This window comes from Panicum virgatum, chromosome 4N, assembly GCF_016808335.1.
Source record: "Panicum virgatum strain AP13 chromosome 4N, P.virgatum_v5, whole genome shotgun sequence".
Taxonomy (NCBI): domain Eukaryota; kingdom Viridiplantae; phylum Streptophyta; class Magnoliopsida; order Poales; family Poaceae; genus Panicum; species Panicum virgatum.
In genome coordinates, this window is record NC_053148.1 from 24,274,001 (window position 1) to 24,299,160 (window position 25,160).

Here is a 25,160-nt window from a genome sequence, read left to right on the forward strand (position 1 = left end):
TGCATAAATGTTTTTCATGCTACGCCTAAGTTTGTGAACCATATTTTATAGGACCCATGATGCTTAGTTATTGACTACCGTGATATGACTAGTTTAAAGTTGTTCGTCTCTTTCATGTTGACCAGTCTGGGATTTTTTTATAAAAACAAAAACTAAGTTCTTGGTCTTATCTCTTTATCCACCATGCTACCAGAGCCATATGATACGATCCACTTGAAAAAAAAATCCCATGCTATGTCTCTTGGCTACATGATTGAGCTTGATCAAATTTTGTGACCCATCATGGTTCTGCTCTGTTTACGCACCTGATTTAAGGTTTTATGTTCAGATGAATCTCATGCTCCTTAAATACTATCTGACAATGTTATTCAAAAAAATAAAAATAAAAATAAAAAAATAGAGAGAGATGAAAAGATGGCATGCCAAAGAAGCATGACCCAGCAAATAAAACCAGATATGAGAAGGAGCATGTATTTATCTGTGCACTAACCTGATCAGTCGTAAATATGAGTATAAACCTGTGGATCCAATCTTTGATCTTGCAATAGATTTAAGCCAAGCAGATGACATTCTACCTCATCCATCGAAACTCCACATATACCATAAGAGCCGGTGAGGTAAAATAAGGATAAATGCTGGTAAGAGGCTACGAGCGACTCTGAGAGACCCATTGAGGAGAGTAAGACCATGAACAATCTTTTCTAAAAAAAAATTCAAAAATCCCCAAGTCTGGCAACATGACAGGATGACACTTGAAGCCAAGATCATTCCGTTCTTCAACAACTCAAGATATCATGATAGACACATTCATGTTCACAAGCAAGAGCAAGGTATGAAATAACTTTTGTGTAGGATATTCTATCAGGAAGCTACCGCCTCACCTTAGTCCTGACCTTTACTCGTGACGAACAAAGGGCCAAGTGTGGGGGATCATGTTGATGGTCACTAACGATCAATTTTGACCGTCAACTCCTGCACAAAAAGGAACCAAAATGTGGAATAAATGCTAGCATAGATTTATTTACTAACAAATTCCACAGATGATGTTCTAGAATGTGTGCAGGTGATTTTGAGCTAATTTTACAGGTTACAAGCACACTTTGGCCCGACATAAAATCACAGAAAATATCAGAGCACTGATTCAGGCTCAGATGGACCAAAAGTGATGCAAGAACCCAATTCAAACAAGTCAAGACGGGCCAGCCCCAACGTGGATCAGACAAGGAGGCCCAAAACAGCTTGCCAAAAGAATTTGGGGGCGGTTGGTGGCCCGGGCAGGCCGACCAACCTACCTGGTCGGCCGACCTGGCCCGTGGACCCCACCGCTTCAACCAGGGCACGTGGCGTCTCCCCATTGGTCCCTTGCGTTGGTTGTGAAGGCTTCACCCCGTGGCTCCCTGCTATAAATACAAAGGGGGGGGGGGGTAGAGGAATGAACACACACACATCACACCCTCTCAACTCACCTTTCTCCCTTGGAGCTTGAGGCCTTCATCCTAGATGCTTAGGTAGACTAGGAGGTGTAGAAGAAGAGAAGGATAGTGAGGAGGAGTCAGGGGAAGTGCCGGGTCTGTTCGCACTTTTCTCCGCTTGTACCTCGACGGATGCTTATTCGGTTGTAAGTGTTCGAGGCATTCTTTGTTTGTTTATTTGGAATTAGAATTTAAATCGCAAGTTATCATCTCTGCCTTATATTAGTTGATGTGTATGCTAGCAACTAGCATTTGATCTTAGCTTATGACCTCGAATAGAAAAGGGTAGTCTTGGCCAGGGCTATGGTTAGTACGGAAAGGCATAGACGTAGTGTCTAGGCTGGACTATACCACTCAGTTGTCTGATAGTCCCACGGTTTGTAGATGTAGCCGGCAGGTGGTGACAGCCCTGTTCGAGCCTTTTAGTAATCCTCTATGTTCGGATATTGGATAGAGCACATATTGGAGCTACCAGCTTGTATAAGTCGGTCGATACCTTTAGCTCGAAGTCGATGTGATCTCTTCTTCTAGGCATAGATTCTAGATATAGAAAGTCCTCTCTTCTATCTTCTCCACACCGGCGAGTGTGTCCTTGGATGAGCCTGAACCTGTAGATAGCGTACTCACGTTCCTCTGTGGATAGAATACCTTGGAATACTCTTGGGTGAAAGCTACAGCGGTATCCGTGCGCTTGCGGATTTTATTCGTGACGTTGCAAAATACTAACAATGGGGATCTCAGGACCAAGAGCTTGATGGTAACACGAAGACACAGGGACTTAGACAGGTTCGGGCCGCAATGAGCGTAATACCCTATGTCCTGTGTTTGGCGTTGTATTAGGGTTTGCAGAATGCTGTGAAAAGTGGAGAGGGTCTATAGGTCGGCCTACGTCTCCTTTGTATTGACCAGGAGGCGTAGGGGTACAAGGAATGATATACTCAGGTTGTTTTATAAGGAAGGAGGTCGGTTAAGATCCCTAAATACGCGGGCCTCTAGTTGGAGCCTCTCGTCCTGATCCTCTGAGGATCCCTTCTGTGCACAGCCGAGTTCCGCACGCCTAGTAGTTGTAATCGAGTTATCGAGCAGGGTAGTCTCCCGGGTTCAGGGACCCCACTCGGCAGGGAGGAACATAGATCTACCTTCGTCACCCATTCTATAGCCATACTTAGGAAATCCAGACACATAGCTATCCTATGCATTGTGAGCTTGCTCAAGTTGGGTGCCTCCAAAGGAGTTTAGATTGATTCATCTTCTTGGGATCATTCACGTACACGTCCATCAACTCGAATCCATGAAATGTGGTTGCAAAACAGTGCTACACCCTCCTGAAAAGAAAGAAAAGGATGAACAACATTCATGCCTTGTCTCAAAAAAAAAGAGAAAGAAGGGGGAGGTGTGTAGTGCTAAACACAAAACCACCATGGATTATATCCTCATCTATCACTTGCACTTGACCCATGAGATGAGCATCTAGACTGCTAAGAGACACCAGATTTGATCTCGCAATATAAATGTGATGGATATGCAACATCCTTCACTTAGCTCCACATACTCTTTGGCAAAGCGAATTTTGGGAGGATTAGTGAAGTATGAACAAAATTGAGTGAATGAGTGACTTGATCAAAAAGAGTATGCCTTGGATTTATTTAAAAACAAAAGTCTTCCAAGCACTGCGAAACAAGAACTAGCCATAATCTTCATCGATTTATTCTGGGGATAAATAGGTGAACATGAAGGTGTTAGCCACCCGGAATCTGAGGTATGAAAGGAAAGCTCTGAAATAATTCTCATGCATACCTGCGTTCGTGAACCCCAGACTTTGCTTGATCCTCAGGAATCTATATCGACTCCTTTTGCTCGGGACGAGCAAAGTCTAGGTGTGGGGGTGTGTTGGCGGTCGATTTCGATGATTTTTACCGCCATCATTCCTTCTGATTTCATGCTTTAGGAACCATATTACTATGATTTTTACTAACATTAACAAGTTCCACAAGTTTTGGTAATTACTTGAACCCAGGAGCAACATCTGCGAATTTGGGCCAAAATGGGGCAAACCCCAGGCCGGCCGGCCTAGGCCAGGCCGGCTGGCCTACCTTTGCCACACTTTGCCATGAAACTTCATGGAGGGTGTCCTGAGCCCAAGGCCAAGTAACATCGAGGTGGGTTTGATAAAATTCACAAGATGGAGCCGAAAGGCCTGAGCCAAGTTAAGTTGAGGTCAAAACCAGTGACAACCCGAAGAATCAGAGCCCAATTCAACTTGTGAAGCAATGTGGGCCTAGTGAACAACAAGTCGGGGCAACACGATCCTAAGCCGAGCCAGAGCCATGCCGGCCTAGGAGAGGCCGGCCGGCCTCTAACCGTCACCGTTGAGGCTATGCAACTGCTACCAACCTGAAGAGAAGATCCAGAGCGTCTCTACAAAGGTGGTGGCCACACGGCCACATCCCCAAGCTGGCCGGCCCCACCTGGCGGCCTCTGAAGCTCTCCCTTGGCGTGAAAAACAAGCATAACCATCTTACCTGCGTGCAGCTAATGCTCAGTGTTGACATTTCTTAGCGCAATCACTAGGAATGGTTAATTCCCAGCAACGGCACCAGAAATGCCTGTTGGCGGTCCTTAGTGCAATCACTAGAAATGAGGGCGCCGAACCCATCCTAGTAAAATGCACCCAAGGGGTGCCACTCTCATGGTATAATCAATACGATTACAGATGGATCCGTAAGCGCACGGATATACCGTTGTAGCATTTCATCCGGAGAGTAAGGGTATCGTCATTTATTTGTGTCCCAAAGGACGGCAGCGACAAAGATATTGTACTCAACATTAACCATGACATCGTGCCTCAAGTAATAGGCAATGCTCTAACAGGGGTAAGTACAAATAAAGAATAAGCAAGGGTAATGTGACACAGAACACATCCACACTCCAAGAGGAAGGAATAAAGGAGAGAAACTATAAAACAAGGAACTACTCTATGCTACGTCAGGTCAGCTGGAGCTTAGGCTAGGTTAGGTGTCCTAGTGCTTCTATCCAAAGCTGGGGTCATGTTAGATCATGGTTAGGACTGCAGGTGCCAGGAAAATGGGATAGCGGGGAGAAGGCCCCATACTGGAGTACATCCAGTCCTGTTACCTTTTTGCATGAATTCCTACACCGAACCCAAACGTCGGGGAGTATGCTAAACACAACACCGCTGTTACGCCAGACTTATAGGGCTGTCACCACCTGCCGTCTACCCCAATCACACCATGGAGCACGGTCATATCCAAAGGATCTCGCATACCCGAGCACCACGCTCATGTATGAAGTCACTACTCTAGTGGCTCCAGGTTTCCCACGCTTCGGATGGACGAGTAAAACACTAGAGCAAGCCCGAAAGCACAACGAACCTCTATCCGTACCCGGATCATCTGGTCTAACCAAGATCGTAGCATAACTTATGAATGATCTAAGCATGGATTGATAAACTATCAAGATAGTAAAGCAACCATGGCAGAACTCTACATCCATCCTATAAAGGACCGATTAAACATCGCTATGGCCACACCCAAAAACTGCCCCCGCTGAGAGCCTGTTTCCTTGTGCACCAACAAAAGCTACACAGATAATTCCCCCACACCAGAATGAATGGTCCAGATTTGATAGCTTTGAAATCGGACGACCCACGGCAGAAGGTTTCAACGCGCCCCTTCAACGTGCGCCATCCCCAGTTCCCCACCCGCCGCCGCGGTTCGAATCCCTCTCGCTGGCTCGCTTCGTCTCCTATCCTATCTCGACCAAAAAAAAAATCCACGCGGCCTGTGCCTCGCCGGCGTCTCCTCTCACTGGCCCGCCGCCTGTGTGTTTGCCCACGAGGCCTGCGCCTCGCCCACGCCGCCGTCAGGGGCGGAGGAACGGCCTCTGCGCCTGGCGTGCGGGCCGGCCGCCGTGCGGCGCAGGCAGCTGCCCTCAGGGGCGGGGGAACGGCCTCCGCGCCCGGCGTGCGGGACGACCGCCGTGCGGCGCGGGTGGCTCAAGGGGCTATGCCCAGGACGTGCGGCGCGAGCGGCGGAAGGGGCTACGCGGCCGCCGTGCGCGTGCGCCGCGACTTGGGCAGTCGCCATGCGCCGCGGCACACGGACGGCAGGGGCGGGTGAAGGGGCTCCGGGGTGCGGCACCCCCTCCACGGCCGGCGTGCCGCGCGGTGTCGGCCCACGGCTCGATAACCGGCCACCGACGGCGTCGCGGATAGGGAAGGGGCTCCGCACCCTCCAACGATTGGTCGACTTGCTCCAGATTGGGCGTGGGGCGCGGCTAGTTTCAGCGCTGTCCCCAACGTCCCACTCCTCACCAACGGCCAGATGGTACGGCGGATTCAGCTCCTCCTCCTCCTGCTGCTGTTTCTGCTAGGCACATTGCTTTGGATCTGTCGAAATTGAATCCGGTTGTGCTCGCTGTGCTTAACAGGTCGACAACATCCTGGCGGAGCAGCATGCGCTCATGCCGTCCTACATGGGCGGCTGCGGCGGCGGAGGTGGAGGCAAGAGGATCCATCCGCTCCCCTTCGCAGATCCAAGCCTTCCAGGTGCGTGACCCCACAATCCAATGCTGGAATCTGGCAATCCAGTCCCTACTCCGTAGCGAGCTGTGTCCTCAATTGCTTGGTTGCTTGCGCAGTGCAACCGAGATCCATGGACCCGTGGAGTGTGGCTTGGGGCGACCTGGATGGAGTGCTGGAAGAAGAACCAGGTGCGCCAGCAGCATGACAGGAGCGAGGGCGGCTGTGATTGGGACGGCGAGGATGGTCGATGCTGATCTGGCGCTGTATGTGCTGAGCTCATCCACGCTTGTCTGTTGACCACTAGCTTCCTGCTGCTTTGATTACTCTTCTTTCCGCTCTGAGGGTGCACTAGAATTGGAGTAGTACACAAGTTAGCGTATGGTAGCTGCTTGCACTAAATGTATCCCACTTAACTGCACAATGCCGGTCTTTATTAAACTGCAAATCTCCAGCTAAACATACATAAACCTGATATCCATTCTCATAATGCAGTAAAGGGCTTTTAATCACAACATTTCTGAAAATCTGCAGGCAAGTTTGTAGCTTTGTTATTTACAGTACTTGGTAGATGCTGCATGGCCATTTAGCTGGAGAGAATCCGGAATGCTTGTAGAATAAGATGTGTACAACTGCAGTACCATTTTACAGATAATTTCTCTTTTCTTGATGTAATCCTCCTGTTTGTTACTGCCATTCAAACTATTGTTTGTTCCCTTGCTTGTTGTGTAACTTTATTGATATAATAATGGCATAACCATTTTACCATCAGTGCATAATATATCTACTGAAATTAGCTTGTTAACTTTAAGGTTGTACAAAGCTGTGCTATGGTTCAGTCAGATTATTTCCTCTTCATGAGCATGTACTGTTATATTGATAGTTCCTCTGGAAATTGCTTTTCCGATGGTATTTCATACAGGTCTCACCTAAAGTAATAGGCCTCCTTTCCCGTCTGACTGGAGCATGCTGAGGACAATGGCCTCTCCCTCAAGACCACTTGCTCCTTTGCAAATGACGCCGAGGTGACCATTAAAAACCCTCAGTTTATGTTTTAGATGGACGGTTCAAGTGGAGAAGATTTAATTGATATGCTGTGCTATTGTGCTATTTTGTTAATTTTTGTGAGCTTTGGCAATAACTATGACCTAGCTTTTGCAAGTACTGAGATTTTTCTGCACAATTGCAAGCACCTCGCAAGTACTGATACAAGTTTTTTTCTTTCAGTGCAAGCCTCTGATATGCAGTATGCATGTTCTTGCAAGGGTGCGTTGCTGATTGACTGGCCAAATTAGGCACTGAATTATAAAAAGTTCATATATGTTGACAAAATTCAGTCTTGTCCAATTGGAATTCCAATTACAGATCTGTCCAAATTCAGAATTGTTTGCTACATAATATCTTTCCTGGTTTACAGAAACTCGACTCTTGGGTATTTGGTGGTTGTCTTCTCTACACCATTTAGGGGACAATTTTCATACCTTGTGAGGATTATTTTGTGCTGTAAAAACCAAAAGCCAAAATAATGCTCAGAGATTTTTGGGAACTAGCATGTTTTGCAGTGGTTGGTTCCAGTCCTGTTTGGTCCTGTTGTGTGTATACATGTATAGTCTGTATTTAGTACGTGACACAATTGTGGTAGTTTAAGTTCAGCTGAATACTAACCAATGATTGTCTGACTAATAATAGGCTAATAGCATCTGTTTAGATGTGAAGATAGGTACTTAGTGTGTGCATGCCAATCTGTAGGTTCAGAGTCTAATCATTTTTTTTTGTTCTTGCACAAAATAGTTAAAATGGTGGCCACATCTCAGGGAAACCATTTGAAAGCGAGTTGTCTGGATTCAATATCATGGTGTCATTTGGTTTAATTATTTTTTGAAAGTATTATGTAGAGGTTTGCCTGTGGATATCATAGAGTCTGGATATCTTGTGTTGCCTATGCTCTATATATATTGCTATGAATTTTTTTCCTTTGGTCAAAACACCACCGTTTCTACTACTTATGGAAATTGGTTACCTTGATGTTTGATCTGTTCAGGCGGAAAATATGTGTCACTCCTGTATGTTGATCTGACGATGAGTCACTTTGGTAACAGCAGCCTGGTGAGATGAACTAATATCAACGCCCCGTTCGGCGGGGTGGGAAAGAACCCCAGCCGCAGCTGGTTCTTGCAGGTTGTGGCTGGTCTGGATCGGTGGATAAGCAGGTTCGGTGGACCAGCCCAGGCCAGATTTTTTCAATTCAACATGAAGTGGGGGTACCTGTGTGTTCATTCTGTTTATGCTCTTGTTCTTCCAACCTTTGTAAATAATTATATCATTGCTGGCAGATGGGTTATCATTTTCAAATGGCACTATCAGGGCTGGAAGTACATTGGTGTTGGTCAGCTCTCCATCGCAAGAAAAAACATGCAGAGGTAAAGTCTAATGTTGAAGTGCACATGAAAAAAAACTTATGATATATATCTATATATATGAGATTATTAAATGCTCGTGCAGAGAATTTCTGCACTAGCAAAGTTTTAGTTATTGGATAGTGGGCAGTGGCATGCAACAAATTTAACATCGCTGTACAATTAATTCATATTATGGTTGTTTTTAGTCTCTAAGGATAATGTGAATTTGATGCAGGGCTTTGTAACCATGAATTGTTGAGAATCAGAGGTTGGCTTCAATCTTTGACTTCCTCCAACTAAGAGCATGGGATTGCATTAGCCTATCATGTCCTGAACTCCTAATACCAATTTTCAAGCTCTGATTAGCTTCCAAAAAGTAGGGGAAACAACAGCCTTGTGCCTGTCCTTCTGAGATGGTTTATGCTTTCTGTCTAGCATTTCTTAAGATGATACATCAAAATTCTATGTATGACATGGTTTGATGACAGTTCATTTTGGATTATGCATCATGTGTTTTTTGTACAGAATGCACCTGAACTTTTTGAACGGCGGATGGTCAGCCGGTGTATGGCGAACGGTCTGCTGCAAAATTTTGGAACCTGTGTTTATTTTGTAAGTTTGCAATTTATCCATGGCGTTAGCATAGGCACCTTACTAGTTATGAATAGAAGTCTGACAAGTTAGATACAGAGCCATACCAAGAGCCGAGGTTTGCTCAACGACTCCGATGACGACTTGCTCGCTAAAGAGAACTAGCCTAGCTCCACTACCTAGCTAAGAGAGCAAGAGAGAGGAGAGCCTTCTTGGAGAAAGGCCCTATTTATACTACTTGGAGGTCAGTTTCCCGCCAACGCATATATGGAAGGTGATCAGGTGCCTTGGCCGTGAGTCCTCCTCGAGATGCACCTGGACGCGTTGCAGGCCAGGTTTGGCCGGCCCTAGGAGTCGGCCGACCCCACCTGTCCGCCGTTCGTGCTGATTCTTTGCTGAGTGGTTGATTCGTTGGATCTTATCCTTATCCTCTAGTGCATCTTGTGTGGAGGCCCCGTTTCCTCTGACATGTGGGCCCTTTTTGTAAGGGTTTGACGCCGGATTCGATATTCTCCGTAGTTATGTGGCCTGCTGCGTGTTTTCATCTTATTCCGCTCTTGCTCATCTGAAATATACAAAACTCGAAAACAACTGTGGAGTGAGGTTAGTGATACAAATATGTGAGTAAGGCATGTAGTTTTCCTTTATTATCGAGTATAGTTGACGGGTGAATATGGCACTTAAGCACCATCAACAACTACCCCAAGCTAGCCCTTTGCTCGTCCCGAGCAAAGTTTCAGACTTAGGTTGTTAATCAGGAGTTGCTACAATGTTGCATTCCTGACTTATGACCAAGGCACAACCGAGTGTTCTTACCTTTGTTCTGAATAAGTTGGCCTTGTTCGCACCTTTTACCTTACTCTTGTGGGGCTTATAGCATCATCCTCATCTTTGGCAGTTGAGGGTCAGAACGGCTTGTAGAGTACCACTTACCACTCCTTTGTTCAACCGTCAATCCGGAGGTTTTTATAAAGTTTTTGAAAAGAAATATTTTAGTTCCTCGGGTGATCTCTCGGATTGCTCAAATGTGTTTCATTCCTCACCAAGGCCTTTTTATGTGCCTTTGTTTTTCCATCCTACTTTTAATGGCTCTTTTTGGTGGATCTGTAGGTATGGAGGATATAATGGCAAACTTGCTTCTCATATTTCGCTAAGTCAAAGACCGGATCCAAAGGAGAAACAACTCATAAGCCTTGATCAAGATGTGCAAGTGCGTGGATATTTTTGGTGAATGGTGGATGAAACTCCTTTATATGATTTCTCTCTCCCTTGTAATATTTTTGGTATGGGCTATATTTTCTTTCTCTCTTTTTTTTTGACACACCTTGTGGGTGTGTGGCACACCTTCTTTGGGTATGAAGTGATTCTCACAAAGGGTCACAACAATTTGACAAAGCTCAATGAGAAGACAAGTTGCATATGTAGAAAAGGCTTTTCAAACTTGTAACTCATATGGCTCTGGATAGGAATTGCATATCACCGAGGAACTTTATTCTATTTTTGTATTTTTGAAAAGAAATACTCCGGATATCAAGCATCACGTAGGAGAAGATCATAGCAACTCTTTTCAGCCATATCATAACCCACAACAACCTAGATTCGAATTCTGTTTTTCGCTACCCACAAGTTTCAAGCTTAAGGTTTGAACATCTAGCCACCAAACTCAGAACTTAAGGAGAGCACAAGGTTGTAACTAGGCATATGAAAGGAACTAACAGAGCAACTATTCATCATCTCAACAAGGCAAAACTACACATGCTTACTACACATACTGGAAAGCAAGTAAATATTTTTGAGTTTTTAAAGGTTTTGTCAATTTTTATTTGATTTTAGTTATGCAAATTTTTATGGATTTTCAGAATTTTGCAAATTTTTGTTTGGTTTCATGCAAAGTTTTGGAAAGCGGTAAAGGTAGAGTTTGATACAAGGTACCTCTCATGGGGGTCCTCCCCCAAGCTAGCTTCAGGCTCACTGCTGCTTGTTGGGGTTAAACCCAGCCCAACGGTAGTAGGCCCTCCACTCCTCCTGGGATTGCTGCTGTTGCTGCTCCAGGTTGCGGATCCTCTCGCCTGTGTATCGCTGCCAGTTCTGTGTTGACTCGATGTGCTAGGCCCAGCGACTCATCGATGTTGGTGGTGCGCACGTTCAGCTCGCCCATCTGCCGAGTCAGAGTGGCGAAGCCTCTGGACGAAGCTGTACGTCGCGGGGGACCACTGGAGCTGGAACTGGTGGACTGGTGCCCTGAGGCCTGCCGTGCCCACTCGGTGGAGCTGGCATTCTGCCATGACGAACCTCCAGCCTCACATTGCTGTGGTTGAGGCTGAGGTTGCTGCTGCATGAACTCCTCCCTTCTGGCCCTGCTTCTTGTAACCTCTGCCAGGAAGACCAGAAACACTATGCCGGCGGCTCTCCTCTTGTGGAACAAGAGGGATGGTTAGCGAACGGCAGTTATACAAATGATACCCCGCATTTGGCAATTGGATTTCATTTCCATAACCAAACAAAAAGAAAATCAAGGAGTCATCCGGGCCTTTCTTCAGCGTGTGGCCTTGAACCAAGTATGCCTCATCGATCATAACACGGGGCTCCTCAATGAAAGGAACGGGGTTCCCGTCTAAGATTCCCATGTTTGATGCGATGCGGGTAACCAAAGAAGTGCATTCAATAGGACCCGTCATCCGAAAATTTGTGAGCCATTGCTTAACCATTGCTTGTGCGGGGGAGATTCGGATCTTGTTGACCATGGCGTATAATATCATCAACTCATCGTTGCGCATTGGTCGTGGATCATCTCTTGGAAAGAGAGTGATAGCCACCCACTTGTGCATCAAACAAAGAGTCGGGTTTTGAATGTCATTGCACCGAGGTGCAAACTTGCCATGAACAACTTGACCCGAAATCAAACCCCAAAACTCATGTCGATCAAAACCGCGGCAAGATTTTGCAAGGGAAACTGGCAAGCAAGCGCTAAAACCAAAGAGGTGACTGAAATTTCTCCAATTAAAATAGCGTTCAACTCCAAAAAGTCGGAAAGAAACACCATCGTCCACCTCCCGAAGAGTGCAAAGAAACTGGATGGTGAGGAGACGAGAACCATTCTCCTCAACGGGCACAAAACCATCCCATCCAACCGCATGCCAAACACGAGTGAAGTCAACATCCATACCTATTTTTTCGAGAAGGTCCGGATCGAAGGCTCTGGTATGACCAAAGCTTTGATTCTTGATCATGGTGTAGGCTTGACGCTCGCGGTCATCTTGCAAGTCGAGGTATGGTGCATCATCTTCATCTATCTTCATGTCCTCGGCTTGCGATTCTTCAGCTTGCTCCTCTATTTGTTCATCTTGTTCGTCTTGCTCATAGTCCATCGTTGTCGGTGTTGGTGTAGGTTCGGGGGAATGACGGGAGCTCGACCCACCCCATGAACGAGATGAGCTTGACCCTGTCATCTTCTTGATAGCTCTGAAAAGTTTCCGACCTGCACCCTTCATGCTTGCAAAAAGAACGAACAAGAACGAACAAGAACAACTCGATTCGGGTTATGTTAGTGAAATGAAAATGAAACTCTTACCTGAAAGTTGTTCCTCCAATTATGTGATCAGTCTTGCAGCAAAGAATTGAGAGAGAGAGTGTTCTTGCAATCAAACTTGAGCCAAAATCCAAAGGAAACCCGAGCAAGAATGTGTGAGAGGGAGTGAGTGTGGAGAGAGTGAGCATGAGAGCTCATCACCCCTCTCTCGGCTTCTATTTGAAGGAAACTGGGTGAGTGCACCCGAGGAGGAGCCAGGCACAACAGTCAGGAAGCCATTGGAGAAGGTGGGGACAAGGAGCCATTGGCCCTGGGTCGGCCGACCTATGGGGTCGGCCGGCCCTAGGGTGGGACCCCTGGTGCCCCCCTTTGGCCAGGTGATTCCTCAACGGTCATAAACTTCGAAAATATGGTGCACGGCCAAAAGTTTGCTCGAAAATATGTCCAAATTATTTTTTCCAAAGGATTTTAAAACTCAGAAAATATTTTTGGTTTTTTTGTAAAAAGGAAAAAGTGCAAGAAAAATTCCAACATGCAGAAAACAATTTTGAAAATTTCAAACATGTAGTAGAGAAAAACAAATAAGGTGCAAAAGAAAGGATGAAAAGCGGAGAAAGTAAATATGAGATAAATACCAATTTACCTTTGGCAAGGGCGCGTCATTTAAATTCCGACGTGCACGACTTTTCTCCATCGTTCTTACCATTCGTCGGCTCGTCCTGGAGAACTGGACGAGGCCGAACTCTCGACCTTCCGCCACACCTTCTTTTCCTTCTTCTTTCTTTTAGGTGCGGAGGGTCGTTGTTCTGGCTGGGGTTCTATTGCACCCCAGAGTGCTTGCCCTTCACTGTCTTGTTGGATCATGAAGCGCTGCTCTTCCTTCTTCTTGAACCTGAAAAACATATCCTCCCTTCCGACACGGAAACAAATTTCTCCATTTCCGACATCGATCCTTGCCTTGGCAGACCTTAGAAAAGGTCTTCCAAGTACGAGGTCGACTCCGAGGTCACCCTCCATATCCATTACCACAAAGTCGGCAAGGACGAAGGAGTCTCGTACTCATACGAAAATGTGTTCGGCTATCCCTTCGGGATATCAAATGGTTGAATCTGCAAGCTGTACGCGCATAGTTGTTGGGGAAAGAGCAGGATATTCAAGTGCTTCATATATTACCTTGGGCATTATATTCACGCTTGCCCCCAGATCACATAGGCATCGCTTGAAGTGTTTGATGTAGATCAAGCAGCTGATCATGGGGACCCCTTGATCCTCTTGCATTGCTGCCACCATGCCATCCCAAACGTCGTTCATTGGGGGGATAGTACCTACCTGCATGGTTATTGCGTGGTGGCCTCCGAGACGAGTTACCTCGTCCGGTAGACACCATGCTGACATTTTCAATGGGAGACTCGGGTTGCCCCAGGATCTTCCTGCTCTCAACAGCAGGTAAAGCAGCAGCAATTTGGACAAGTTGGGTTTCGATCATTTTGTTGAAATTTAACTGGTTTTTAAGAGTAGAAGATAAAGCTTCAAGCTTAACATTTAAACTTTCCAGGGATTTATCATTGGCTAAGAGCTTTTTATTTATATTTTCGTTGATTTTAACTTGGCCAAGAACAAGTTCTCTCAAGGGAGGTTGGTTTGAATTGAAATTTGAATTATAAGAAGGATTGCAGTTATTACCTCCCTGAAAAGGTGGACGTGGCTGGTTCCACCCCTGGCCTCCTTGTTATGGACTGTACCCGTTGTTGTTGTTGTTGAGGTAGGTGCAGTCTTCACGGGTTTCGGGGTAGTCATTCCCCGAGTGTCCATCATTACCACAGACTTCGCACGTGAAGTGCGATTCCATGGCACGACCATAGTTTTCTCTATGTTTCTTGAATTCGGCCCTTTCGCCGAGATGCTTCAGTAGGAGGTCCAGTTTGGCAACGATCATATCCGTCTCTTTGATGGTATGCATGCCTTTGGTGCGGGGTTGGAGTCGTTCATCGCTCCACCCCTGATTGGAGACCATCTTCTCGACCAATGCTTTGGATTTGACTATGGTCAGGTCGAGGAAGGCTCCTCCAGCAGCGGCATCAATATCGGCTCAAGATGTCGTTGTGAGCCCATTGTAGAAGCTTTGCAGGACGAGCCACTCGTCCATGCTATGATGAGGACAGGCCATGATGTATTCCTGCAGCCTCTCCCAAGCTTCTGGGATGGATTCCATCCCCGTCTGCTGGAAACTTGAAATTTTCCCGCGCAGGGCATTTGTTTTGCCCAACGGGGAGAATTTTGCGAGGAACACCTTGGAGCATTTGGCCTAGGTGTCGATGTCCTTTTCTTTATAAAACCACTATTTCGCCTTCCCCAGGAGGGAAAAGGGAAACAGACAAAGCTTGACAACATCGGCGGCGACACCCCATATGACAACGGTGTCGCAGAGCTCCAGAAAGTTCTGCAAATGTGCATTTGCATCCTCGTTCGGCATGCCACAGAATGGGCTAGCCTGCACCATGTTGATGAGGCTTGATTTGAGCTCGAAGTTCACATCCCCGACATTGATGTTGGGGCCAGTGGCCACATTGTCGGTGGAGGGGATGGAGAACTCGCGGAGAGTCTTTTCAGCCATAGCCTCAAGAACGAGTGGTGCTTCCAAAATGGGGTCGTGTGCCGGGAGGATAGCGAGAGGAGGAACGACGCGAGGTCGTGCCCTTCTCACGAGCCTCTCTGGATTGTCTATGTAGTTTTCCGGCAGGGAGAAACCGGTCATACACTACCCCTGTCTTCTTTCAAATCAAAAATAAAAGAAGACATAAAGTGACATTAGCCTGAAAGAGTAAAGACTATATCCTGAGTACATGGTCTAAGTTAATATCAGCACAATATCTTTGTTCACATGCTGTCCCCAGCAACGGCGCCAGAAATGCTTGTTGACATTTCTTAGCGCAATCACTAGGAATGGTTAATTCCCAACAACAGCAACAGAAATGCCTGTTGGCGGTCCTTAGTGCAATCACTAGAAATGAGTGCGCCGAACCCATCCTAGCAACTGCACCCAAGGGGTGCCACTCTCGTGGTATAATCAATACGATTACAGATGGATCTGCAAGTGCACGGATATACCGTTGTAGCATTTCACCCGGAGAGTAAGGGTATCGTCATTTATTTGTGTCCCAAAGGACGGCAGCGGCAAAGATATTGTACTCAACGTTAACCATGACATTGTGCCTCAAGTAATAGGCAATGCTCTAACAGGGGTAAGTACAAATAAAGAATAAGCAAGGGTAATGTGACACAGCACACATCCACACTCCAGGAGGAAGGAATAAAGGAGAGAAACTATAAAACAAGCAACTACTCTATCCTACGTCAAGTCAGCTGGAACTTAGGCTAGGTTAGGTGTCCTAGTGATTCTATCCAAAGCTGGGGTCATGTTAGATCATGGTTAGGACTGCAAGTGCCAGGAAATTGGGATAGCGGGGAGAAGGTCCCGTACCGGAGTACATCCAGTCCCGTTACCTCTTTCCATGAACTCCTACACCGAACCTGAACGTCGGGGAGTACGCTAAACGCAACACCGCTGTTACGCCGGACGAATAGAGCTGTCACCACCTGCCGTCTACCCCAGTCACAATGTGGAGCACAGTCATATCTGAAGGATCCCGCATGCCCGAGCACCACGCTTGTGTATGAAGTCACTACTCTAGTGCCCCTAGGTCTTCCACCCTTCGGATGGACGAGTAAAACACTAGAGCAAGCCCGAAAGCACAACGAACCTCTATCCGTACCCGGATCATCTGGCCTAACCAAGACCGTAGCATAACTTATGAACGATCCAAGCATGGATTGATAAACTATCAAGATAGTAAAGCAACTATGGTAGAACTCTATATTATGAATAGAAGTCTGATAAGTTGGATACAAAGCCATACCAGGAGCCGAGGTTTGCTCAACGACTCCGATGACGACTTGCTCGCTAAAGAGAACTAGCCTAGCTCCACTACCTAGCTAATAGAGCAAGAGAGAGGAGAGTCTTCTTGGAGAGAATGGAATGAAGTGTGTGTGTGTGTTGAGAGGGGGAGAGAGGCCCTATTTATACTACTTGGAGGTCAGTTTCCCGCCAACGCATATATGGAAGGTGATCAGGTGCCTTGGCCGTGACTCCTCCTCGAGATGCACCTGGACACGTTGCAGGCCAGGTTCGGCCGACCCTAGGGGTCGGCCGACCCCACCTGTCAGCCGTTCATGCTGATCCTTTGCTGGGTGGTTGATTCGTTGGATCTTATCCTTATCCTCTAGTGCATCTTGCGTGGAGGCCCCATTTCCTCTGACATGTGGGCCCTCTTTGTAAGGGTGTGACGTCGGATGCGATATTCTACATAGTTATGTGGCGTCTGCTGTGTGTTTTCATCTTATTCCGCTGTTGCTCATTTGAAATGTACAAAACTCGAAAACAACTGTGGAGCGAGGTTAGTGATACAAATATGTGAGTAAGGCATGTAGTTTTCCTTTATTATTGAGTATAGTTGACGGGTGAAAATGGCACTTAAGCACCGTCAACACTCAGCCCAGTACCGACCTCAGAGTAGTATAAATAGAGCACCATACCCCTCTTGTAACACACACCATTCCATAGAGAAGAGAGTCTCTTGTACACTTGTGTTGAGTAGGAAGAGAGTGAGGTGAGTGCTCTGGTGAAAGCCGAGCTGAAGGGAGCGGACTCGAGTTCTCTCGGTCTTACTCCACTTTGTATCCGCCTCGGAGGAATTTATTTGAGTAAGTTCCTTGTCTCAACTTCAGTTTCTCGCTAGCTTTACTTTCTGTCTTAGTTACTTGTTAAGTACTTACTTTGATCTGCGGGATCCTGAGTCTGCATAAGTAGCAAGTTCTGCTTATTTGAGGTTGCTTTCTATCTAAGTACACGGTAGGAGCAAGTAGCTCGAGGGCTTAGGGCGTGGTGCCCAGGCTTGGTAGCTACCTTAGGTTGTGTTCCACCCCACGGAACCGTTGTGGTAGTTGGTAGGTTGTGACAGCCCTATCCGTCCTTTGTTGTCCACCACGTTCGGGTGTTTTCATAGCTGTAGTGCAGGTTGCCGTTGGACTCCCCAGTCATCCCTTTCTGAAGTCCTTCCTTTTCGAGCCACCGAAGCAGATCGAGTCAGTAGTTAGCTCGTTAACTAGTCAGAGTAGTAGGTTATCTGGAGTTAGGCCCTCTTCCCGTTATCTTCTTCTCGCTGGTTGTGTCCGGTTGACGATCTCTAAGTTTGGTCGAAGCTTTACCGTTCCTTGGATTTGATATCCCAGGTATACTCCCTGGTGAATGCTACAATCGGTCTCTGTGCGCTTGCAGAGTAATTCGTTAGGCTAAGGAGTGCCAATAGTAGGCGCGATGCTGCCAATACTCAGGACCCTCGAGTACAATGACTCGACACATCAAAGGATTTCACAATCCTAACACAGAACAAGTACTTAAATATTCAACAAATACTCAACATTTGTCCAAAGTACTTGTGGCCACACGCTAATCAGCCTACAACCGGAAGTTCAAGGGGACTCAGGCTTGTTCAGGGACTCCACTATCTGGTTAGCCACCACGGAAGTTTCTTCGAAATACTGACTGAATTGTTCTTCCGCGCAATCAGCTTTGGCTCCTTTCCCAAGTGCGTCCAAAAGAGTGGTTGGCTAGTAAGATTTCACCAACCCGAGTACATGACCCACGTACTGACGGGTGGTTGTGGAGACTGTTGACGCTCACTAACAATCATTTCCAGGCGTCAACTTGATCAAAAAATCATGAGAGTTTGCATTTCTTACACACATCCTTATCCAATAAAGTCCCTAAACCACACTTTACCTATTAGAATATGCAAGTTGTGTTTTCAAGCTAATATGCAGGTTGCAAGCACACTTTGGCCTGACATAAATTCGAAGAAATTATCTGAGACCGATTCAGGCTCAGATGGACCAAAAGTGATGCAAGAACCCAATTCAAACGAGTCAAGACAGGCCAACCCCAACGTGGATTAGACAAGGAGGCCCAACAAAGCCTGCCAGAAGAAGTTGGGGGTGGTTGGCGGCCTGAGCAGGCCGACCGACCTACCTGGTCGGCCGACCAGGCCCGTGGGCCCCACTGCCTCAGCCAGGGCACGTGGCCCCTCCCCATTGGTCCCCTATGTCGGTTGTGCAGGCTTCATCCCGTTGCTCCCTGCTATAAATACAAGGGGGGGGGGTAGAGAATAGGACACACACACACACACTCACCACACACACCTCTCATTTTCTCTCTTGCATTCCTTGCATAGTCATCAGGCTTAGTGGAGTTTAGGAGAAGTCTAGGAGTCATCTAGTCGCCGGAGTTTCTCGAGAGTCTGGTATGGGTTCATCTCTAGCTCTCTCTTATAATATTTGGTCGTTTGTAATAGAATTAGACTATGGTTACCAATATCTGCTTGAAGTATATTCTAAGTTATCGAGTATATGCTTCTTGTCATGGTTGCGTTATTATTCAATGCTTGTATTGCATGATCGCCCTGTACTGGAGATGGTTAGTCTTTTGTTCTTAGAACTCTATCAACTGCTCCAGTATTCGTATGATTGCTTTAGTGTGATGTCTATCCATCCGGAGGGTGGGGGCTCCGCGCGGGACACTAGAGTATCCCATACTAGTGTAGACATGGTGTCTATATTAGCTAAGAGTTGCTGGATGTCAACTCACGGTTTGAGAAGGTAGCCGGTAGGTTGTGACAGCCCTGTCCGAGCCTTTTAGTAATCCTCCACATTCGGTATGGAGGGTAGGAGGTAAATAAAGTCGCTGGGGTGTACGGGCTCCTCCCGTTACTTTGATAGCGATCTCCCTGTTGTGTAATTTAATCTCTGATGAGCTAACCAATAAGAAAGTGTAGATATAGCTAGCCTAGCACAGCTGACTCGAGCTCTGACTTTTACCTTGCTCCTGGCCTAAAGCAATCTTTATTCTTTTATTTATCCAAGAGAGTAGTTTGTGTGTGTGTCACACTACCTCCTACCATGTTATTATCTTACCCCTATTTATGCATGAGAATATCCAATCTAGATAGAGCTCACCAACTAATCTATATATTCTCTCACTCATCGCCTTCCCTGCGGAAATATAAATGACACCCCGGTATACTCCCGGGTAAAATGCTACAGCGGTATTCCGTGCGCTGAGGGCGTCTGAGGGCGTCATCGCTAGGTGACGTTGGTAGGCACCAACAAGCATTTTTTGCGCCGTTGCCGGGGAGGGAACAGAGTGAAATCTATAGGCAAAGTTGTGAACAAATTCGAAATTGGTATTCGCTTGCTAATCAGGCTAACTTGGCTTTGTTTTCTTGTCTTTGTTGATATGAAAACAGGGTAGTGTATGACCGGTTTCGACTTGCCATAAAACTTTCATTCTGATCCAGAGTCACTTTTGAGGAGGACCCGAGCTTGTCTCGTATCACCTCGGAGATCACTCCCGGCAGTTGATTCAGTCATCGCATCGTCGTCGGCTCCCAGAGCTATGGCCCAAAAGACACTCCGTGATTACTCTGCTCCATCTGCTAACCAGGTCCCGACCGGACCCGAGGTTAACACCGGAGGAGAAAATTTTGAGATCAAGACTGGTCTCATTACGATGGTGCAGGCTAGCCCATTCTGTGTCAAGGCCAATGAGGATGCCAGCGCTCATCTCCAGCAGTTCCTGGAGCTCTGCAGTACTTTTGTTATCAAGGGTGTATCGCAAGATGCAATCCGGCTCCGTCTGCTTCCGTTCTCTCTCTTGGGGAGAGCGAACCAATGGTTTTATGCTAACAAGGCTGCTGTGGATACTTGGGACAAATGTGCCAAGGCATTCCTCTCGAAGTTCTTCCCGATGGGCAAAACCAATGCTCTTCGTGGTCGGATTTTGAACTTCCAGCAGGCATCAAATGAGTCAATTCCGGAAGTTTGGGAGAGGCTTCAGGAGTACATTCTGGCGTGTCCGCACCATGGAATGGATAATTGGCTCATTCTACAGAACTTCTACAACGGGTTGACACAGTCATCCCGTGATCATGTGGATGCCACTGCGGGTGGAGCTTTCTTCTCGCTGACCATTGAAAGAGCTACATCATTGATTGAGGAGATGGTTTCCAACCAAAGTTGGAGCGATGATCGCCTCCAACTGTGCCAACGAGGTATGCACTCTGTCAAGGAGGCCGACATGCTTGCTATGAAGATTGATCTCCTCCTCAAGAAATTTGAGGATTATTCCCAAGATAAGGCTCAGATACAAACACTTCAAGCCTTGGAAACTCGCATGACATGCGAGGTCTGCGGGAATGTTGGACATTTGGGCGACAATTGCCCAGAAACCCAAGAAGAAGCTCTATTCCTCAATGGCAGCAATGGGTTTCGTCTACAAGGAGGTCAGGTGTGGAATCAACCACGCCCATATTACCAAGGAGGTAATGGGAATTCGAATTCTTTCGGTCCTAACCAGCCTACCTTGAGAGATCTTGTCTATGGCCAAGCGAAGATCAATAAGTCCCTTCAGAAGATATTGGCCGCTATAGACAAATCTATGGAGACTGTCCATGCCAAGATGGATGAATTCTCCACAGCTATGAAGAACTAGTTGAGTTTCAATAAGGCGCTAGAAACTCAATTGGCTCAACTAGCTGCTGCAACACCTGCTGCTAAACTTGGAAAGATTCCGGGGCAACCCGAGTCTACTCTAGAAAGCGTGAATGTCATCAATGCTATGTGGAAAGTGCCCCTTAGTAAGACACCCCTCAGCTATGCAGAGAAGCTCACACGCCCAAGAAGAGGTGCGTGCGGCGAGTTAGCAGCCACAATAAGAGAAGATCCCGGAACCCCAGTGATCAGCTGCTCAATCTCTGATTATGAATTTGATCACGCCCTTTGTGACCTTGGAGCCAGCGTCAACATCATGCCCAAGGTGACTTTCGAGAAGCTAGGCTATCCATCAATTTCCCCTACCACTATATGTGTTCAGTTGGCAGATTCCACGATAAGATATCCAGAAGGAGTTGTGGAAAGGTTAATGGTCAAAGTCAAGAATACCTACATATTGGTGGACTTCGTAGTCCTTGTTATGGAAGGAGATCTTGGAATTCCGCTCATACTTGGGCGACCATTCCTCAAGGATACAAATGCCAGAATTGATGTGGGGAGAGGAAGAATCTGCCTCCGTATCATGGGAAAAACCATGAAATTTAAGTTCCAAAACGAGAGAGGTATTCCTGATTCATGAGGATAGTGAGAAACAAGGGCTATCGGCAGAGCCCGGTTGGGATGATCAAAACTATCACCCCTCTTCCAAGCCAGCTTGGGAGGATTGGAAAATTCATACTCCACCAACCGAGCCAGTGGAAGATGATCAGAAGATCCCTGATTTCATCGCCAACACAGTATGGGAAGATCTGGAAATCGTCTATCCAGCATCCGAGGATCCTGTTCCTGCGCCGCCTACGCCACCAAAGAAGACCAAGAAGGTGTGGCGCAAGAAGAATAAGACGTCATCGACCGCTACTACTTCTCCAGGTACGGATAAAACGACCTCAACCTGATCAGGTATGGAGAAAGGTCCTGCTTTTTGACCCTAAACCAAGAGCTAGCTTGGGGGAGGTTCCCTCTCCTAAGTCAACTGTATCCCTTTAATTGCTTTCAATAAAATTTGATAAAAACTTTTAAAAACAAAATAAAAATTTACTGCTTTATTTCCCTTTCCATGATGCGCGGTAAGAATGTTTTAACTCCCTTTTGATAAGTTGAAAGGATGAGTTTTGCTTTGCTCTATCATGTCTGTTGTGCCTAGTTTGAAAATAAGAGTTCTCTTGAGTTTATATTCGTTGGTTATACAAATATCTTGCCAATAAACCTGAAAGTTCCGTGGATTGCATATGCTTGATCCGAGTCTAAGTTGTTGTGAGTTTAGATATGGTAAATAAGGTTATGCAAGCTTGTTCTAGTGATGCTTAAAGTCTGGAGTTGTTTTTGAAAAAAAAAATTAATTAAAAGGCAAGTTCCCCAGCGATATGCAATGTCCTACCAGAGCCGTATTTCATATTCCATGAAAAAAACCCTTATACATATGCTGCTTGATGTTCTGTTGAGTTTTGTCAAATTGGGTGACCCTAGTGAGATGCACTTCATGCTTTCTCGATCATGAGCACGAACACGTCCCATCCATTTGCTATATTCTTACACTGGGAATTAGCATCACCATCCATTCCACATCAATAAATGCTCCATGTCTCAGTGATTTCTCTCGTAGAACATCCCTGAAGTAAAATAAAGTCAAATTATGGTTGCCCCAAAAAGAAGAGAAAAGATGGCATGCCAAAGAAGCATGACCCAAAAAAAAGGGGGGGTGAGAGAAAAAGGGGTAACCATGTCTCAAAAAAAAAGACAGGGATGGTTCGAGAGAGAAAAGCCATTACCTCAAGGAGTAAGCCGTATTCATCCATCCATCTATCCATCCACTCATACACCTACACCTTTTGATCGAGATTGCATGACTTGTTTCTACATGGATCCGCTCTTTGACTTTACAATAAATAGAATACAAGTGTGACCTGTTCCTATCCTACCATGAGCTCCACAAAGGCTTGTAGTAGTAAGGAAGATCAAAGGTAAACATTGCCCTGGTAAGGAAATACAAGATGAGTGCCTCGAGAGAGTTATCCTGGGAGCTTTGCCATGTTTTCAAAAATCTTTCAAAAAAGTGTCTCCAGATGGATTGCGGATCTATGAACAAGTAAGTACTGCTTTATGCACCGTTCTAACTCTCAACAGCCCAAGACAAGGAGACAGCTAAAAAGCCCCATGAGGGAGTAAGGTAATTGAGCAAAGGTATACTAACCAACTTATTTAAGCTTATAGATGAATCTCTTTGCTTCAGACTATGACATGACAGGTATAGTACGAGTCAAAGTGATTTTCTGATCAACAACCTGATTTGTCCTACTTTGCTCGGGACGAGCAAAGGACATCTTGGGGGATCTTGTTGACGCTCACTAACGATCATTTCCAGGTGTCAACTTGATCAGAAAATCATGAGAGTTTGCATTTCTTACACGCATCCTTATCTAATAAAGTCCCTAAACCACACTTTACCTATTAGAATATGCAAGTTGTGTTTTCAAGCTAATATGCAGGTGCAAGCACACTTTGGCCCGACATAAAATCGCAGAAATTATCAGAGCACCGATTCAGGCTCAGATGGACCAAAAGTGATGCAAGAACCCAATTCAAACGAGTCAAGACAGGCCAACCCCAATGTGGATCAGAAAACGAGGCCCAACACAGCCTGCCAAAAGAAGTTGGGGGCGGTTAGCGGCCCGGGCAGGCCAACCGACCTACCTGGTCGGCCGACCAGGCCTGTGGGCCCCACCGCCTCTGTCAGGGCACGTGGCGCCTCTCCGTTGGTCCCCTACGTCGGTTGTGCAGGCTTCATCCCGTGGCTCCCTGCTATAAATACAAGGGGGGTGGATAATAGGACACACACACTCACCACACACCTCTCATTTCCTCTCTTACATTCCTTGCATAGTCTTTAGGCTTAGTGGAGTTTAGGAGAAGTCTAGGAGTCATCGAGTCGCCGGAGTTGCTCGAGAGTCTGGTATGGGTTCATCTCTAGCTCTCTCTTGTAATATTCGGTCGTCTGTAATAGAATTAGACTATGGTTACCGATATCTACTTGAAGTATATTCTAAGTTATCGAGTATATGCTTCTTGTCATGGTTGCGATATTATTCAATGATTGCATTGCATGATCGCCCTGTGCTGGAGATGGTTAGTCTTTTGTTCTTAGAACTCTATCAATTGCTCCAGTATTCATATGATTGCTCTGGTGTGATGTCTGTCCATCCGGAGGGTGGGGGCTCCGCGCGGGACACTAGAGTATCCCTTACTAGTGTAGACATGGTGTCTAGATTAGCTAAGAGTTGCTGGATGTCAACAATACCCACGGTTTATGGAGGTAGCCGGCAGGTGGTGATAGCCCTATCCGAGCCTTTTAGTAATCCTCCACGTTCGGTATGGGGGGTAGGAGGTACATAAAGTCACCGGGTGTACGGGCTCCTCCCGTTACTTCGATAGCGATCTCCCTGTTGTGTATGTTAATCTCTGACGAGCTAACCAATGAGAAAGTGTAGATATAGCTAGCCTAGCACAGCTGACTTGAGCTCTGACTTTTACCTTGCTCCCGGCCTAAAGCAATCTTTATTCTTTTATTTATCCAAGAGAGTAGTTTGTGTGTGTGTCACACTACCTCCTACCTTGTTATTATCTTACCCCTGTTTATGCATGAGAATATCCAATTTAGATAGAGCTCACCAACTGATCTATATATTCTCTCACTCATCACCTTCCCTGCGGAAATATAAATGACATCCCGGTATACTCCCGAGTAAAATGCTACAGCGGTATTCCGTGCGCTTTCGGATCTATTCGTGGTTCATGAAATACTGCCATCCCAAATTGGCGTCTGCGGGCGTCATCGCTAGGTTATGTTGGTAGGCGCCAACAGAGACATACCTTTCAAAGGCTTCGGGTACTTTACAAAGTTTCCCCGCCAAAGAGAATGGTACGTCCTCATTCCCCTCCGGAATCTCCATAACCCCGGCTACTTCCTGGGT

The 25,160-nt window shown here is 46.4% G+C and overlaps 1 protein-coding gene and 1 non-coding gene across 16 annotated transcripts; both read left to right on the plus strand.

Moving 5' to 3' along the window:
* The first annotated feature begins 4,993 nt into the window (after positions 1 to 4,993).
* LOC120670035 lies at positions 4,994 to 10,127 on the plus strand. Of its 15 annotated transcripts, none has more exons than XR_005673011.1 (7): positions 5,831 to 6,039; positions 6,132 to 6,278; positions 6,935 to 7,037; positions 7,240 to 7,278; positions 8,054 to 8,432; positions 8,647 to 9,023; positions 10,113 to 10,127. XR_005673011.1 is itself a non-coding variant. In XM_039950006.1 (3 exons), the coding sequence occupies exons 1-3, from the start codon at positions 5,577 to 5,579 to the stop codon at positions 6,267 to 6,269; spliced, it is 498 nt and encodes a 165-aa protein (XP_039805940.1). In that variant the 5' UTR covers positions 4,994 to 5,576; the 3' UTR covers positions 6,270 to 6,817. The 15 variants fall into 15 exon arrangements, 1 of the variants encoding a protein (XP_039805940.1); XR_005673013.1 differs by lacking the exon at positions 10,113 to 10,127 and having other exon boundaries at positions 8,054 to 8,273; positions 8,346 to 8,432; positions 8,647 to 8,957; XR_005673012.1 differs by lacking the exon at positions 10,113 to 10,127 and having other exon boundaries at positions 8,054 to 8,222; positions 8,346 to 8,432; positions 8,647 to 8,957.
* Positions 10,128 to 14,675: 4,548 nt separating this feature from the next.
* On the plus strand, positions 14,676 to 14,782 carry LOC120671765. The gene has a single exon (XR_005673854.1). It is a non-coding gene; the product is annotated as a small nucleolar RNA R71 (small nucleolar RNA).
* Positions 14,783 to 25,160: the final 10,378 nt, after the last annotated feature.